Source organism: Vigna radiata, chromosome 4, assembly GCF_000741045.1.
Source record: "Vigna radiata var. radiata cultivar VC1973A chromosome 4, Vradiata_ver6, whole genome shotgun sequence".
Classification (NCBI taxonomy): domain Eukaryota; kingdom Viridiplantae; phylum Streptophyta; class Magnoliopsida; order Fabales; family Fabaceae; genus Vigna; species Vigna radiata.
Window position 1 is genome coordinate 4,596,809 of NC_028354.1, and position 16,013 is coordinate 4,612,821.

A 16,013-nucleotide genomic window follows, 5' to 3' on the forward strand; every position below is an offset into this window, starting at 1 on the left:
ATTATTATTATTTTTATTTTAGTTACTTTTTTTTATTTTTTTAACATAACTATTATAATAATTAAAATTATACTTTAATAATTATTAAGATATAAATGTGTATTAAATAATATTAAAATTTTAAATTAAATTAAATTATTATTAAATTTTTATTAAATTTTAAATCTCGAAATAAAATTTAGAAAATTTATATAAAAATTGCATAGATTTTAAAATCTATTAAAATGATGTAGGATGATTTTAATAAAAGAGAGAAAAAATTAGAAGGGTGTAAGTTGACTTTAATAAGAAAGAGAAAAAGTTAAAGGGGTGCAAAATCACTTTATGAAGAAAGAGAAAATATTAAAATAATATTAATTAAGACTAAAATGGTAATTTTTGGAGGTGCAGGATGAAAGCTTGGAGTTGATGGATGAAACACCCAATAACTAAACTTGAAAAAAACCTGAAGTAGCCCGCGCTTTCCGATGAAACGAAACAACGAAAGCTACAAAATTAAAGTTGCCGCTTCAACAATCGAATCTCATTGGTTCATTCACGTATACACGGATCGCAATTGTAACCGTAGATTAATTAAAACTGGACGGCTCAGATACATCGCATAATCTACATCTTGTGTATAAATCTTCATTGGAATATAATTCTCTTACACTGTAAACAACAACTCTCCATCTAGAAGTGATTTTGCAGCCAAACAAGTACTAACTTTTTTCACCAATGGCACGAACCAAGCAAACTGCACGCAAATCCACCGGAGGCAAGGCTCCGAGGAAGCAACTGGCCACCAAGGCAGCCAGAAAATCTGCTCCGGCAACGGGCGGCGTGAAGAAGCCTCACCGATTCAGGCCGGGAACCGTGGCGCTCAGAGAAATCAGAAAGTACCAAAAGAGCACCGAATTGTTGATCAGAAAGCTTCCTTTCCAGCGTTTAGTTCGAGAAATTGCTCAGGACTTCAAAACTGATCTCCGTTTCCAGAGCAGCGCTGTTTCTGCTTTGCAGGAAGCTGCTGAGGCTTATCTTGTTGGACTCTTCGAAGACACAAACCTTTGCGCCATTCACGCCAAGCGCGTCACTATCATGCCCAAGGACATCCAACTCGCTCGCAGAATCAGGGGCGAGAGAGCTTGAGCTTTCATAGTTCTTTAGACTGCCTTTAAGTTTCTCTCTTATTCTAATTCCCTGGTTCAGTTGTTTGAACTGCTTTGTATCAGTCCAATGTAGATCAGAAAAAAATGAAGTGTTTTCTAGTTGAAATTCTCTTATCTTTTACTTTTATGCAGAACTGTTATATTTTATTTATTGAATTACAGGGTGAACATAGTTTGCCATAATTCATACATTTATATCTGGAAGATTGTACTTTTTATCTTTTGGGGTTAGAAACAGTGCTAACAGAAGGTATGCGAGAACCCTTAGCTCATCTGAAATGGATAATTTTCTCTCTTCAGTATTGCATCTTATAAAGAATACGTTTATAATGTTTTGAAACATTAGAAGAACACCAAGAATGTAAAATTTTCGATTCGATTGCTTCGATATTTTCCCTAAACTATTGTTTGATCGCTCAAACGAGTTCACAGCCACCGTTCCTGAGCGATTTCTCTCACCAGCCGCTGGAATGGAAGTTTTCGTATAAGTAGGTCAGTGCTCTTCTGGTACTCTCTGATCTCTCTCAGAGCCACCGTTCCTGGCCTGAAGCAGTGGGGCTTCTTCATTCCACCGGCGGCCGGAGCGGACTTCCGAGCAGCTTTAGTTGCCAATTGCTTCCTCGGCGCCTTTCTGCCAGTGGATTTGGGTTAGTTGCCTATTTTTTTCCGTAGAAGTACTATTTTTGAATAGAAATTGGGGTTAGGTTTGTGGTATATAGGTAATGAAAGTAGGTATGGCGCGAATTTTGAAATATTTTGGGTTTGGGAGAATTGGGAGAATCTTTAAAACCTAAAATTAGAACCGTTGATGAGCATAGGCAGGCATCAATGGTTTGTGTTTTCTATTCTCCTCGCCAGAATTCTTTTTCTTCTATTTTAATATTTTTCATTTTATTTTCTGCTTAACCAAAGGATGTAAATTACATTATTGTTCATGTTTTTTCTTATTTTTATTTCTTCCCTCTTGACCATTCCTGTTATTAATATTACTTGCAGTAGAGAATACATACGTTTGTTTTAATATATATGAAATTTACAACAATCAAATGTTTTAATATAAATATTATATTATGGTTAAATTTTACTATATTTGAACAATCTAGATTAAGTAAAATTGTATTTTGGATTTTGAATTAAAATACAATTTTTTTTAACTATTGCTCATTTGTTTAAAAATTACTAAATTACAATTTAAAGCAATAGATAAAAGAAGATATGGGGTTAACCTGCAAGCGAAGTTAAAAAAAAAAACTGTAAAGAGGTAGTGCATTTAGACAGATTTGTTTAGGTGGTTTGTTCCATCCCATAAACATGTTAGGTGAATAGTTCATAAGCAATTGTGTAAAAGTTTAGTGATATTAATTTTTGTATACTTTGTGTGATGTACTTTAGTAAAGTTTTCTTTCATATTTTATTATTGTATTATATGTGTTTTTTACATAATTACCACTTTTTTTTAAAAAAAAAAATGCAGCTTTTTCAATAAATTTTTTCAAGATATTATACAATTTTTGATTTTTTTATTTCTCGATCTGCAAGATAAACGCAAATTAGATAAACAAACTAGTTTGGTTAAATGTATTGAGATGTAGATTAAAATAATTTGATAAAAAATGTCAAAACGGGTATAAAGTTATTATGATATATTTATTTTGTTATATGATTATTGTTTATTAACGTAAAGTTTAAACAAAAAATATGAATCGATTAATATGAATAAATACAAATGTATTGTAATAATTTTAATATCGATACCCTACACTATTATTTTTGTGATTGTCTTGATGGCTTTAAAAATAATGTATAAAAAGTTATAACTTTAACGTTTAATTATTTAGATTAAACCATCAAATTCATCTTTGAGAGATTGATGAGAGCTATAAACTATTTTAATTACATAAGATGAGAAAATAAACTATATATACTTCAGTCTAAATTGCAATGAACAACACATAGTCCAACCTTTATATTTCAATGACACCTAACTTGTCCATATGCAGTCAACTGCTAAGCAAAAAAGTCATGATATATTATTATACTTTTCCGTGAACAAGTTAATGAAGCAAAAAAGAAAAATCTACAAGGCCTGTGAAGTCTAAAAGCAATGCATATTATATATACAATAATAAACTAAAATATCATGACATGATGAATGAATGATTTAATATGCAAGCACATCATACCCAGTTACTAGACAAAGCAAAATCATGGAATCTAAAAGAGAATTCCCCAGCCGTGTCTCTCTGAAGCCTTGAGTGGGAAATATCTGATGTATGAGTTGGTTCAGAAGGTGGAGGAGGGGGCAATGGCAGTACATGAGTTTCGTTGGGAATGGGTGGTAACGAAACTTCAGATATATGTGATGGCAACACAGAAGACAGAGCCCTAAATCTTGTGCTTCCTACACTTGAAGCCAAGGCCCTGTCCCAAAGGAAGACGTGCAGGAGAATGGGAACTCTGGTGTGTCGGTGCAAGGACAGCTTCTGGCTGAGTGAAACAGTGTCATAACACCGAATAGCTCCTGTTGAAGAAACCATCCATGGAAGGACTTTTTGATTTGACACTCTTGAAACCACCAACATCCTACAAGTATCTGTTGCCAGCTTATACAGATTGCTCAGGCCTGATCGTGTGGCTGGTACATTTTCTTGATTAATGACTGATGAGATGAAAATAAATCCCTGTAGATTGCAAAAGAAAAATATTAATTGGCTGAAACCTTAAACAATACGATGTGTTTTTAATGCAACAACACACGGTAGGGGATCCAAACTGTTCATTACTAACAAATAATGGATAATAATCTATAGATCTGATACACAAGTCTCACACGTGACAGTTATATATATAACATCGAACCAGATCTTCTATATATAGTTTATTATGTAATGCTTGCACTATTTTTAATGAAATCTGAGTTTCACCTCGATAATTTAAGAAACAAAAGTTTTCAAATTTGCTCTAGAGAATGCTACAAACAACATCTAAACAACGGTCTCTAATTTTATTTACGTTAGTGTATATAGATGTTCATGATCGAGATAGAAACCTCTTCAGTACGACTAATGGCAAAGCCAAGCTTTGAGTCTTCCTCTTTCAGTTTGATTTCAATAGAGAACTCTCCAGCAACCGGAGCATACCACAGGCGAACTGCTCGTACAACGCCAATGTCTACTCCATGGTAATCCTCAAACCCGTAAAGGCTTTCATTTGCCAAGTTAGCTAAGTCAGATAAAGACCCCGCATTCACAGTGGAAGAAGCAGTCTCTCCTGATATCTGTCACACAAATAAAAGAGAAACTCCTTTGTCATACGGAACAAAACAATATAGCACTAAAAAAATAAAAGTAAAAAAAAGGAAGATGGTAAAAGTTTCGTTGCGTCCTAGTGTACAAGACATGATAAAATCTTAAATTTTGTCGTACAGTTTCTTATGACCAAATGCGATATATATTGTGAAGAGGAAGCAAAATATCATATCATGAACCAATTCTTCTAGAAGGTTAAGATCTCAAGTTCAAAGTTCAAGAAAGTCACAATAATGAGTGACCATTTACCTTAGTAAGTAGGGACTCAGTTTGGATGTTCATGAAGACAATAGGGACCCCCGAAGCTTGACCTGCATTGAGCCATGCATTTGCCCTGGCCAGGGTATCCTCCAAATCATTGTAGCGAGAAGCTACCCGATCTGAAGCTTTGGGAAGGAATAATATAGAAAGAAAGTTGCTAGAATTGGGAATTGGTAGCATTTCTTGCATCCTCCTCTCCCATGAATACGAAACATATCCATCCTGTAACTTGGTCCTGGTCAATGCATTTACCATCCTAGTGCCCCTTGAAGCTGTAAAGAGCAGTTATTGCAACAAATATTAGATATGATAATCGAAAGTAAAAGAGTGGAGAAAATAGCAATGCCATTGGCATCGATGACCAAATAACTGCTGACGATCAGCCAATACAGACGTAGAGGTTTAAAAAAAGACGCGGAATAACTTTCCCTGAATAATATAAGGTCATTGTAATAAGATGTGTTGATTTTTCTGGTTTTTTCATATACAGGGCTTTAAGAGGGTATAACCTCACAAATTACAGGACAAGCCATCGGCAGAAATTTGGAATACTTGGTTGCAATTCATCCATGTTATAAAAAAATTCGTTATTAAGAGCATAAACTTTTAACTTGTATATTTGACAAAAGAGGCATCGGTTGCTTTATCATATGTTCATATTGGCATTCTTGCAATAGAACGGCTACAGTTAAAAAATTGCTAGACCAACTTAATGGTCGTTCAAAACTTTGAATAAAGCCTGGAAAGAACCCTCCAACTAGAAAACAAACAATGTAAGACACATCTATCCAAGCTAAGTTTCAGTATTTGTAGTGACATAGGTATTGAGCTTTTATTAGAACAAATAAAGTAAAAGTCTGCATCTGGATTCTAAAAGAAGACAGAAGACTAGGTTCAGGGTAAACAGATAATATCAGGAAACATTATGCCTTTCCGGCCTACAGTTCCATTTTTTGATCTGTCCGTTGGGTCAATAACACTATTGCTTATGTTATAGTGCCCAAGTTTAATTTAATTTACTCCTTACATTTTAAATGTAATAACGTGTATAAAAGAATGTTTCCTATGGCTAAAGAGGCTAACCAAGCAGCAGAGGTTATACCCAAGTTATCCTTTGAGTAGCATACCAAATAGGAGGAAACTGAGCTTCTATACTTCTAATGTAAAGATGTGTTGGCAGGGAGAAATTGGTATTTTCCATTGCTCTATTTTTTTCAGATGGTGGATGTGGTAAGCATTTGACTTTGTTTTGGCAGCTTTTGTGAAAAAACAAAGCATTTTTAATTAAAAACATTATCTTTGGCGTTTTATAAGAAAAAGAAGAAAAAGCAGCCAGAAAGGTGACCTCACAAGAAGAAACACAAGTTTAAAATGAATCTAAGCAAGTTTCATACGTGAAGTTCACCCAAGCAAATGGGAATGGAATCACAGAAAGAGATGGAATGGGCCATATACACGTGCACTCGATGGAGTGTCAACTCATTGGCAACCCCACACACGTTACGTGTAAGCTATTTAGGCACAACGACAAAAATAAACAATTATATCATAAGTTACCGTTTTCCTATTTTAACTAAAAAAATTAGTAATTTTAACACATGAAGGAATTGTGAAAGGTTAATGTGTTATTTTAAATAATTATAACTTACAATATTAAATAGAATATTAGAAATGTCAAATTCAGATATTGACACTCCAGATTATTTATTCTAATTTTTAATATGACAACGTGTTGTGATCTTCTTTAAAACGCACCATCCTTTATCATTATTTCAAAATCAAATTGCAATAATTCTACGGAAAGAATTTTTCAAATATTATAATTAAATTCATCATTAAAAATATAATTTTGTTATAAATTTAATTTTAATGATTTTATTCCAGGCTAAAATACTAAAGCTTAGTTAATTTCATCTCCTCGTTTCGTACGTTATCGTTCTGTCAACTCTTACTTATTACTATTAAACAAAAGTAATGCAATAAATACTATTAACTAACCTTTTTTTTAATTAGCATGAACATGTATAGCACATTCCTCCAGTATCCAACTACCCAAGCTTAACTCAAAAACAATTTATTATTTATTAATTTATTAATTATCAACTAATAATTATTAACTATTAATAAAACGTGGAAACTCAAAAGTCAAAAGGCAAACAAGAAAAACAAGAGAGAAAGTTAGCCAAAGATGGCAACGTACCTTGAAGCTCATAGCATTCTGCTTCGGTCCGATCCAAGAACCCGACCACGTAATTCGGGTCATCAATCGAGCGAAGAACCAAACCCTTCTTCGCCGCGAGTTCGTTAGGCACGATGCACGCCTGCAACTCCACCAACTCCTCCGACCCTCGTCGCACCCGAACCACAATCGACGTCTCCTTCTTCTTGAACGCCTCCTGAAGGATCTTCTGCACGCCGCTCCTCCCGCCCTTGAACGGTGACTGGTACCGGATCTGCGATTTCGCCGTCGAACCGATTCGGAGCTCCTCCACGATGTCGCCGCTTTGAAGCATGTCGCCGGTCCACTCGTCGGCTTTCGAGCTTCCTCTCAGACATTCGATGGAAAGCACTTTCGGATCTCGTGTCGGGGAATCGGAGCTGCTCTGTGATGTTCTATCCATGATCATGTTAACCTAACGCAACCCTGTATCGCTGTTTGGATTGTCAGCTTCAATTACACCGCCTTCACACTATCCAACACAACTAAACAATAAAAAGTTACGACGAGTGAATCTGTAATCCAAACGCGTCTTAACTAAAACTAAGTAACTAACTTGAAGGAAAATTTGGGAGGAGGGAAATTTTGAAGGATGCTTGTTGTAAATGGTTGTTGAAATTAAAACTGTAGTTGTTATGTGAACTAAAATGAATTTTGAATGGGAAGTCAAAGAAGCTTGATGGTGGTTGATAATGTGAACAATTTATGGTTTGTGGAAAAGTACATGATCCATCCTGCCATGGAGTTCTAGACTTTGACCATTTTATGTGCAACGCTTCTTCTTCCACACGTACTAAATTTTTAAAGGAAAAATTTTATTATCTTATAGGCCTTCACTTTTTTCGGTGTTCCAATTTTAATAAATTTTTTTGTTCAATTTAATGTTTTTTTAGAGAAGTTTAAATCATTAACTATATAGTGTTTATGTCAATTATTATTGAAAGAGGTGTGAGTCTTTTAACATATGTAATAATTATCCAATGAGACTTGAATGTGTCATCTTTCACTTAAAATTAAGGAATCAATTTTTGCATGTTGGGTTTCCATGGTGTGATGAAGCTTGTGGATTGGGACTTTCTTGATTTTTGATTGTGATGAAACTCGCGATTTGAGACTTTCTCTATATCGGTTTCTCTTAGGTTTGGTTTCTGTAATTTGATCTAACTTTTTGATTTGTAGGTTTCTTGGACAGGCAAGGTGATAAGTGACTCACGATTGATTTGGAGATGGTCTAACCTGGTGGCTTCCACGGTGGTTGTTTGATTTGGATGGTGGGTTTAGTGAACAAACTAATACGATGGAGGATATGGAGGTGCGTTGAAGTTGATGGAGATGGAGGTTCACGAAGTGGTGGAGAAGATCTCGCGATTTAGGGTTCGTACTTGCAGTGGTGCAATGTTCCTCACTGTGTTTGTGTGTGTTGTCTTTTGATGATGAAGGAGGTTGAAGGATAACAATGGGAGATGTTTGATGCGTCACAGTGGTCCATTGGTGGCGATGGAAGATTGTGATTCATGATGGTAGCAATTTAGGGTTTCGTATGGGTTTCGTGGTGACACTGTGGTGAAGGAGATTGAAGGAGAACAATGAGAGAGGTTTGATGTATCACAGTGGTTTATTGGTGGCGATGGAAGATTTTGCAATAGTGGATTCACGATTCATGGTGACTGCAATTTGGGGTTTTGCAAGGGTTTAATGGTGACACTATGATAATGGAGGCTGATGCGACGAAGATGGTCTAGCCAATAATTGGTTTTCGTGGTGCCGTGAACTTGGTGGGTTCACGGTGGTGAACTGTTGTGCCTTGCAGTGGTGTCGCAATAAAAGAGAAGGTCACGGTAGCTAGAGTTCCTGAGATTGAAGATGGAAGATGATGAGGTGGTTAGGATGAAGATGATGAAGTGATCAAGATGAAGATGATGAGATGGACAGTCATGTCAGACAAAGTAGATCACATCATTCACTTATAGTTGACTTAGACACTGTATCGTTAACAATTTAGATGTCATAAAAAAAATTATTAAATTGAACAAAAATTTTAAAAATTCAAACCATTTGAACATAAAAAAAAAGTGACCACTTTAAATAAAACTGATAAAAATAAAGATCAAATTAAGTCATTATTTTATTTTAAAAACTTATATGTTAATATTGAGAATAATTTAAATATACTTTTCTTGAGAACTCCAAATATTCTACCGATCGTGTAAATATGGAATAGAATGTTTATGATATGGTTTTTGAAACTGTATTCCTCACACGTCATTTTACACAATCTCTTTGACTGTCATATTCTTTTTCTTCTTCGCACAGTCAAAGTCATGTTGTTGAACTAAATTGGGTCAGTTGGTCGGAACCAGGCAAGAACTAAATTAACCTTTGGCTTATTCTTATTCAGAATAATGTTATGTCAAAAAGGAAATGAAAGAATGTTGTATTCCCTCGTCAGTTAATTGCAAAAAAAAAAATGTATCTTTTTCTAATAATGAGTTTTTGAAAAATAGTTCAAAAGATTGACTCGAAAAATAACTTTCAAGGATGTTTGTTCCCATTTTTTCAACGGAAAAAACTTTTAAAGTTGAATTGATTAATTATTATTCAAAGTATATTTTATTTTATGGTTATAAGAATGCCCAAATAGTTTATTCTAGTATATAGGACGAGTTTGATATCATAAATTTTATAATATTAAAATAAACTTAAAATTCATTTATTTTAAATGATATTAAAGTTTCTTTTATATTTTATAAAATTATTAAGCATAAAAGTTACTCTTAGAAGTAAAGAATAATAAATTAGAAATCATATAGTATATCTTATCTGATAAACTAACATTAGATCGGATTGTCAAAGTGCATTCATGTTATAACGATAGAATGGTTAAAGTAAAATATATTAACATATAAAACCTTTATGATTAACGGATTAATCGCGACTAATCATGTTTAGACTCTAATTAAGTTAATATTAAAGAAAAGCTCACAATATATATATATATATATATATATATATATATATATATATATATATATATAAATAGAGAATAAGTAAATGATTTATTAATTACTCATTATCCTTGTTTTCGAAACAAAACTGCTTTGACATTAAACAAACTTTGACATCTATCCAAAGTGATAAAAATGAATAATTATCCGTTGTAAAAAAAAAACGATAGAGCTCGCGTACCGAAACAGAAATTAAAAACTAGCTAAAAACATTTATATACACATAAAAATTAGCTTTCAAAGTAAGAAAAAAAAAATCTATAATTTAAATTGGTTAAACATGATTTAAATTATGAGAAATATTTGATTATTTATAATCTTGGTGTTGGAAATGATGAGAGTTGAATTTTGAAAGTGGAGGAATGAACGGAGAAAAAGAAAAGGCGCATGCATAGGTGGACTGAAGGTGAGTGTGAGAGTGACAGAAGACAAACTTCTGAAAAGGTGCTTTGATCAAAGTCAAAGCAAAGCGCAGCCACGGCATGGAATTCTCCAAACATTTTCCACATCATATAATTTATTTTTTAATTTTCTTCACTCTTCTACTTGTCCATAACATGTACCTTCTTTTTTCTAGATTTAAATTTTATTTAGAATTTGGTGTGTCAATCTCATATAAATTCTCGTTTTTTTTCTCAATCGAATTCATAAATTTGTAAAAATGAACTAATTAAGTCCTCTCTGTTAAATTTTCACTGACAACGTTAAAATTTACTTACGTCTTATATTACGTGGAATTTGAAAGACTTGCTAGGGTTATTAAGGGATTGAAAACAAATAGATTTCTTCTTTCTTTTTCTTTGTCATTTTCCTTTTATTTTCTTAATGATTCTATCATTATTGGTACTATAAATGTGTATAGCTTGATTTTTACTCTAACTAGGCAGAACAGGATGATCTTCTTGTGTGAGAGAACTAAGAACTTCAACCTATCAATCTGTAATAAGAAACTAATTGGTGCAAAGTTTTTCGTCAAGGATTATGAGACGATGTTTGACAGTTATACATGACTTAATAACAAATTAAATAAAAAATTATACCTAATATAAAATATATACATATGTGTACACCACGTCATCACACCTAGACGACGGTAATTTTACAAGTTTATAAACCCAATTGACACAAAATAAAAAAAAAGATTTACTTAAGATTGATCAACAAATACAAGAACCAAAACGAAGGTTTAAACATTTTTTCTACCTTTTTGCCATATATTTTTAAAAGAAAATAATTTGTTTTCATTTTCAATTTTCCTCTTTCTTTATTTTTTTCTATTTTGCTTAATCTAAATAATATTAGAAAATGGGATGGAGATAAATTTAAAAATATTAATACTACAAAATTAAGGACAACATAAAAAAATTCATATGGATTAATTTTGAATCAAATCCTAAGTTGCTTGTTTCTTCCTTTACCTTCATAAAGTCTTTTTTTTATCGACACGTCTATAATTTTCTTTTTCTTTTTATTACCACTTTCATAATTTCTTCGCGCACTTTCACATACTTAAAAATTTCAATTTTATTCTTTCCAAATTTAAAAATACATAATCTAGAAACTATTTTGAAATGTACAATTTGAAATATAAAATTTATATACATTTTAAAATACAAATATAAAAATTATATTTTAAATATATATTTCTTAATATAAAATAAATAATACATTTTAAATTACACAATTTAAAATATAATTTTTTTTAAATGTATATTTCAATATATAAATCTTTTATTATAAACGGTATAATTTGAAATAAATTTTTATTTTATATTTTGAAATACATAATTTAAAATATATTTTTTTAATTTCAGGAAGTATAATTTAAAATAAAAACACGTATTTCAAATAAATCGCATAAAATAAAATAAATATTTTTATAAAGAGTCGGAAAAACATAAGAGTGTGTCAGTATTGTTGAGAGTGGTGTAAGAGAGCAGTTTGTAAAAGGGTTGAATGGAATAAGAGATGGTGAAAGGAAGGAGTCTCGTTGGAATTTTATATACGAAATGTGGTTTGGATAAAACAATGGAGGGTCTCTTGATGGAGGACGTGGGTCAGGTGCGGTGGGATCGCTGTGCAGAAGATTGGCGTTAGCAGTGCTGCGGTGATGAAGAAGAATGGGAAGAAGATGCATATAGAGGAGAAAGAAAATGGAGCACGAAAACAAGGGCAAAACCGCCTTTTCAACTTGCCTAAGGGGGTGCAGTGAGAAAATATGGAGGTGCTGAAAAATATTTTATTTTTGAGAATTTTAAATTACGTAACCTTCTGAACAGAAATGATAGAAAGATACCCATCGATCAATTGGATTTAATGAGTAAAAATCCATGAAGTGAAGGATAAACCAACTGCTAGAAAGCACTAACAGATTTGAAGAAAATCCCTGCCTCTGTGTTGTGGTCTACCAGTCTAACCATAATGTGCCACTGCTAAAGTATTCAACTGATATATAAGCCCATAAAGAATTTACCATCTTCTGTTTGCCACTTCATTTCCGTTGGATAGGATAATTGCATGGTATAGGACACACTATACCACAAACATGCATTCCAGAAGAGCCTACAAGGAGAAACGAAAGCGAATAAACATTGCTGAATTTCACCGCTTAATATAAGACGAATACAAAATGTAATCAGAAACAAAGAAGGTATATTCATGGCAATAGCTGGTGCCCATATAATTTTGTGTTTTAACCATGTTAAGAAATTTGCCGATGTATAAAAATGTGTCTAAAACTTTCGTGCAAGATTCCTGACTCTCAACTGCAACAATTGAGAATCAAACTCAAACAATAAAACACTAGTTGTAGCACAAGTAAATATAACTAACTTGTGAACTTTTACCATAACATTGATATGATTTTAGATACTTACTATACCCATCTCTTGTGCGCAGTCGTACTCTTGTCTCCATTAAGAGATCGTCTTCTAGTCTTTTTCAAGTCTCCACGAGCTGATAATTGCTTTTGGACTGAAGAAGAAGCTGCATTAGATTTTCGGCTACTTGAGGCTTCTCTACGAGGACTAATGGATCGAGACTTCGAGTGGCGTTCAAAAACTCTACCTGATGAACTGGATACTTTTCCCGGTGTATGTTTCTGATCAATTTTGGAGGCAGAATCCTGTTTCAAGACAATATCAGCCGGAAGATTCGATTCTTTTACGACAGAGGAACTATCCGAATCAGAAGACGAGGAGCTGGAGGTGCTCTCCATATCATAAAGAAGGTTATCTATCATAATTCGCGGGAGAGGACTGTCATTTGAGCCACTGGGAGAAAAAGAGGGTCGACGAAGTCTAGTAAGCTGCACAACCTGCACGTATTTGTGAAAGAGTCCTTTATATACAAAAAGCAATTGAAATTCATAGATACGGAATCCTTCATGTTTTGCAGTGCTATGAGAGCTTACAGTATTGTAATGCATATTTATTCCACGTTAATTTAAATTCCTGGGTTTGGCTTCTTATCATGTATCAAAAAAACCAAAGTGGAACATCCCGGTTTTTTAAATATACCTTACTATATGCTATCGTGTTACCTTTTGTTCAAGAACAGACATGTCTTTCTTTAATTTTGAAATTGTTGTATTCTTCCTCCGTATAATGTCCTCTAATTCAGCAATCCTCTGTTTTAAATGGCAGTATAATAAGTAATGAGTGAATTAGAACAAAGAAAAAAAAAAAGTTACAAATTCTAATCTAAAAATGTCAATGTTACCTTGCAATTAGCAACCTCGTTAGAGCTTAACAGAGTTGTAAGCTCCTTTATTGTGGTATCCTTCTCTTCACAATCTTTCCTAAGATTGTAAATATCTTGTTCTACAGCCAAATTGTTTAACTGAGGATGACAAAAGGCGTGAAAAGTTATCCAAAACAATACGAAAGAAAAAGTATATCTGCAATTAATATTCAAAAGATAATGGAAGGAAAGAAATGGAAAACAACGTAGCCAGAAAGTAGAAAAACGTAACAATTACAATTCTTCAATTATAATAACCACTTCCAATAAAATATAATTAAACTATTTCTATTAATTATCCCGGTTCCAGTGAAAATCAAGGTCGAGGAACTCAAAGAACCAAAATGTCTTATGAACCACCATTTGCTTGAGTTACAGATCTCATGTCAAAGTAACCGATGCTAAGATTTATGACCCACTTGTGATAGAAAAATCAGGATCAAAATTGCATAGCCTTATAAAATCATTCCAATAATTTGTTTAACGCAATATGAAAAGGTAAACATTTATAAAATTACATATCCGATGCAAACACCATTCAACATCCATTGAAAAACACATTTCTAATTGTGGTTTTGTTTTATTATCAATGATTATTATCAAAATTGAACCGAACCAATAATTACTATATTTATACTAGTATGTAGCATTACGTAGCATTTTGAACATTTGATACGAACAGGATGTGATTCTAGGTGTTTTGGATATTTTGTTGTCACAGTCACATGCAAAATATATGACAGTAAAATAATAATAAGAGGTTGTAATACAATTATTATCACATGTCTCACGTGTGGTCTTTCATTTATTATTTCTAACAGTTATGTAAATATAATTTTCAAGCCATGATTGTCACTCATTTTGAATTTAGTTTTGTTTTTAATTAGTTGTCAAATTAAAAAGCAATCTTCACTGCGACAAAATAAATTTATTTATTTTTTTTTAAAAAAAACAATAAACAAATCCCTAAAGATCAATTCATTTTATTCAAATTTAACGTTTCACTCAAACCAAAGGTATATTATTATCTTGTATTTCGTTCGTATGATTTTTTTATCTGAAACCAAATCAAAGAATCAACACACCCGCAACCAAATTGTGGTTAAATTAAACATTGGTCCATTTACTCTCCCAGGACCCTAACAAAGATGAGTCCCAAAAAAAGTACCTGGATATCGGCAGAAGATGTAACACTTGAAGCCCAATCTGACATGTCAGACATTCTTCGTTCTTCTTGATCCTCATTAGGGAAGGGAGTCTTATATTGCAGCACCTCATTTGCACCGGAGTTTCTAGCAGGTGAGGCACCCTGAAGACCAAGTCAACGAGTGATCAAAGGCAATTAGACACATTATGAAGATGCATAATTTTAATTGCACAACAGCGACAAAAAGAAACAATCAAAATTGTGACCATTACTTCATTAAAGAAAGCAGAGTGCTGTTCACAGTGCCAACAACCGCAATCAACAAGCTTAACTTTCTCAGTTCCAAAAGTCTCATTCAATTGCAATTCCCCATCCTTGTCACACGGCTTTTTCGTAGTTGAGTATTCCTTAGAATTGTTAACCAACTCGCAAAGAGTGTCAAGCTTCTGCTGCATGCTCGACAGCACCTGGTCCTGGCAAAGTGCAATAAAATCACAAAACAAAATCGTAACAAAAAAATCATAAAAGAAAATCACACCCATTCATAAATAAACAAGCAGAGAAGTAAGGAATATATGTCAACAAGCACATTAAAAGAGAGAGCATAATACATTACTCATTTACACGTCACATACAATAGATTTGAATATTAATTTTGAAAGCGATAACAGTTACGGATTTGAACAGATAGTATAGAGAAAAGCACGTTACGAATTGTACCCTTAGTTCAACGGATTTTTCGAGGTGGCATATGCGAAGGTCTTTCCGGGAGCGTGCAACGGCAGCGCCAATGACGGCGACTACGAGGAACCTATGGATTGGAGGGAAGAGGTCCCAAGCGAGGGCTTGTTCGGCGCTTAAGCCGCCGCCGATGGTTCTCGCCGAGCTGGCTTCATCGGCGTTAAGGAGCCTTCCCTGGAGCGATAACCACGCCATCGGCTTCTCCGAGGAGACAGGCCGGCTCCGCTCCACGAAGCTTGCGGAGAGGCGGCGGCGAGAGGCGGAGACTCCGGTCACGGACACGAACAACGGATGAGACGGAACTCCGTCACCGTTAGCAGCTGCGTCCATGGCAGCGTGATTGAAGTGAGACGCAGCGTTTGCGTGCATTCAAACTTTTGAAATTGAGAGGGAAAGAATAGAATAAGCCATGGTGATGGTACAAGACAAAGTATTGAAAGGGTG

At 33.7% G+C, this 16,013-nt stretch overlaps 3 protein-coding genes across 5 annotated transcripts; 1 reads left to right on the plus strand and 2 right to left on the minus strand.

Annotated features, from left to right (window-relative positions):
• The first annotated feature begins 635 nt into the window (after nucleotides 1–635).
• LOC106759168 (histone H3.2) lies at nucleotides 636–1,343 on the plus strand. Its single transcript, XM_014642190.2, has one exon. It carries the CDS (start codon nucleotides 718–720, stop codon nucleotides 1,126–1,128), a length of 411 nt encoding a protein of 136 aa, XP_014497676.1. The 5' UTR covers nucleotides 636–717; the 3' UTR covers nucleotides 1,129–1,343.
• A 1,749-nt stretch (nucleotides 1,344–3,092) lies between these two features.
• Nucleotides 3,093–7,721, minus strand: LOC106758909. Its single transcript, XM_014641916.2, has 4 exons — nucleotides 6,918–7,721; nucleotides 4,706–4,989; nucleotides 4,198–4,425; nucleotides 3,093–3,829 (listed from the first exon to the last, which is right to left on the minus strand). The coding sequence occupies exons 1-4, from the start codon at nucleotides 7,342–7,344 to the stop codon at nucleotides 3,326–3,328; spliced, it is 1,443 nt and encodes a 480-aa protein (XP_014497402.1). The 5' UTR covers nucleotides 7,345–7,721; the 3' UTR covers nucleotides 3,093–3,325.
• A 4,501-nt stretch (nucleotides 7,722–12,222) lies between these two features.
• Nucleotides 12,223–16,013, minus strand: LOC106758759. Of its 3 annotated transcripts, none has more exons than XM_014641741.2 (8): nucleotides 15,549–16,013; nucleotides 15,101–15,301; nucleotides 14,850–14,990; nucleotides 13,661–13,780; nucleotides 13,482–13,568; nucleotides 13,007–13,256; nucleotides 12,817–12,913; nucleotides 12,223–12,502 (listed from the first exon to the last, which is right to left on the minus strand). In XM_014641741.2, coding segments are annotated over exons 1-8 (1,287 nt in total). In that variant the 5' UTR covers nucleotides 15,939–16,013; the 3' UTR covers nucleotides 12,223–12,501. The 3 variants fall into 3 exon arrangements, with proteins under 3 accessions (XP_014497227.1, XP_022635327.1, XP_014497226.1); XM_022779606.1 differs by having other exon boundaries at nucleotides 12,817–12,925; XM_014641740.2 differs by having other exon boundaries at nucleotides 12,817–13,256.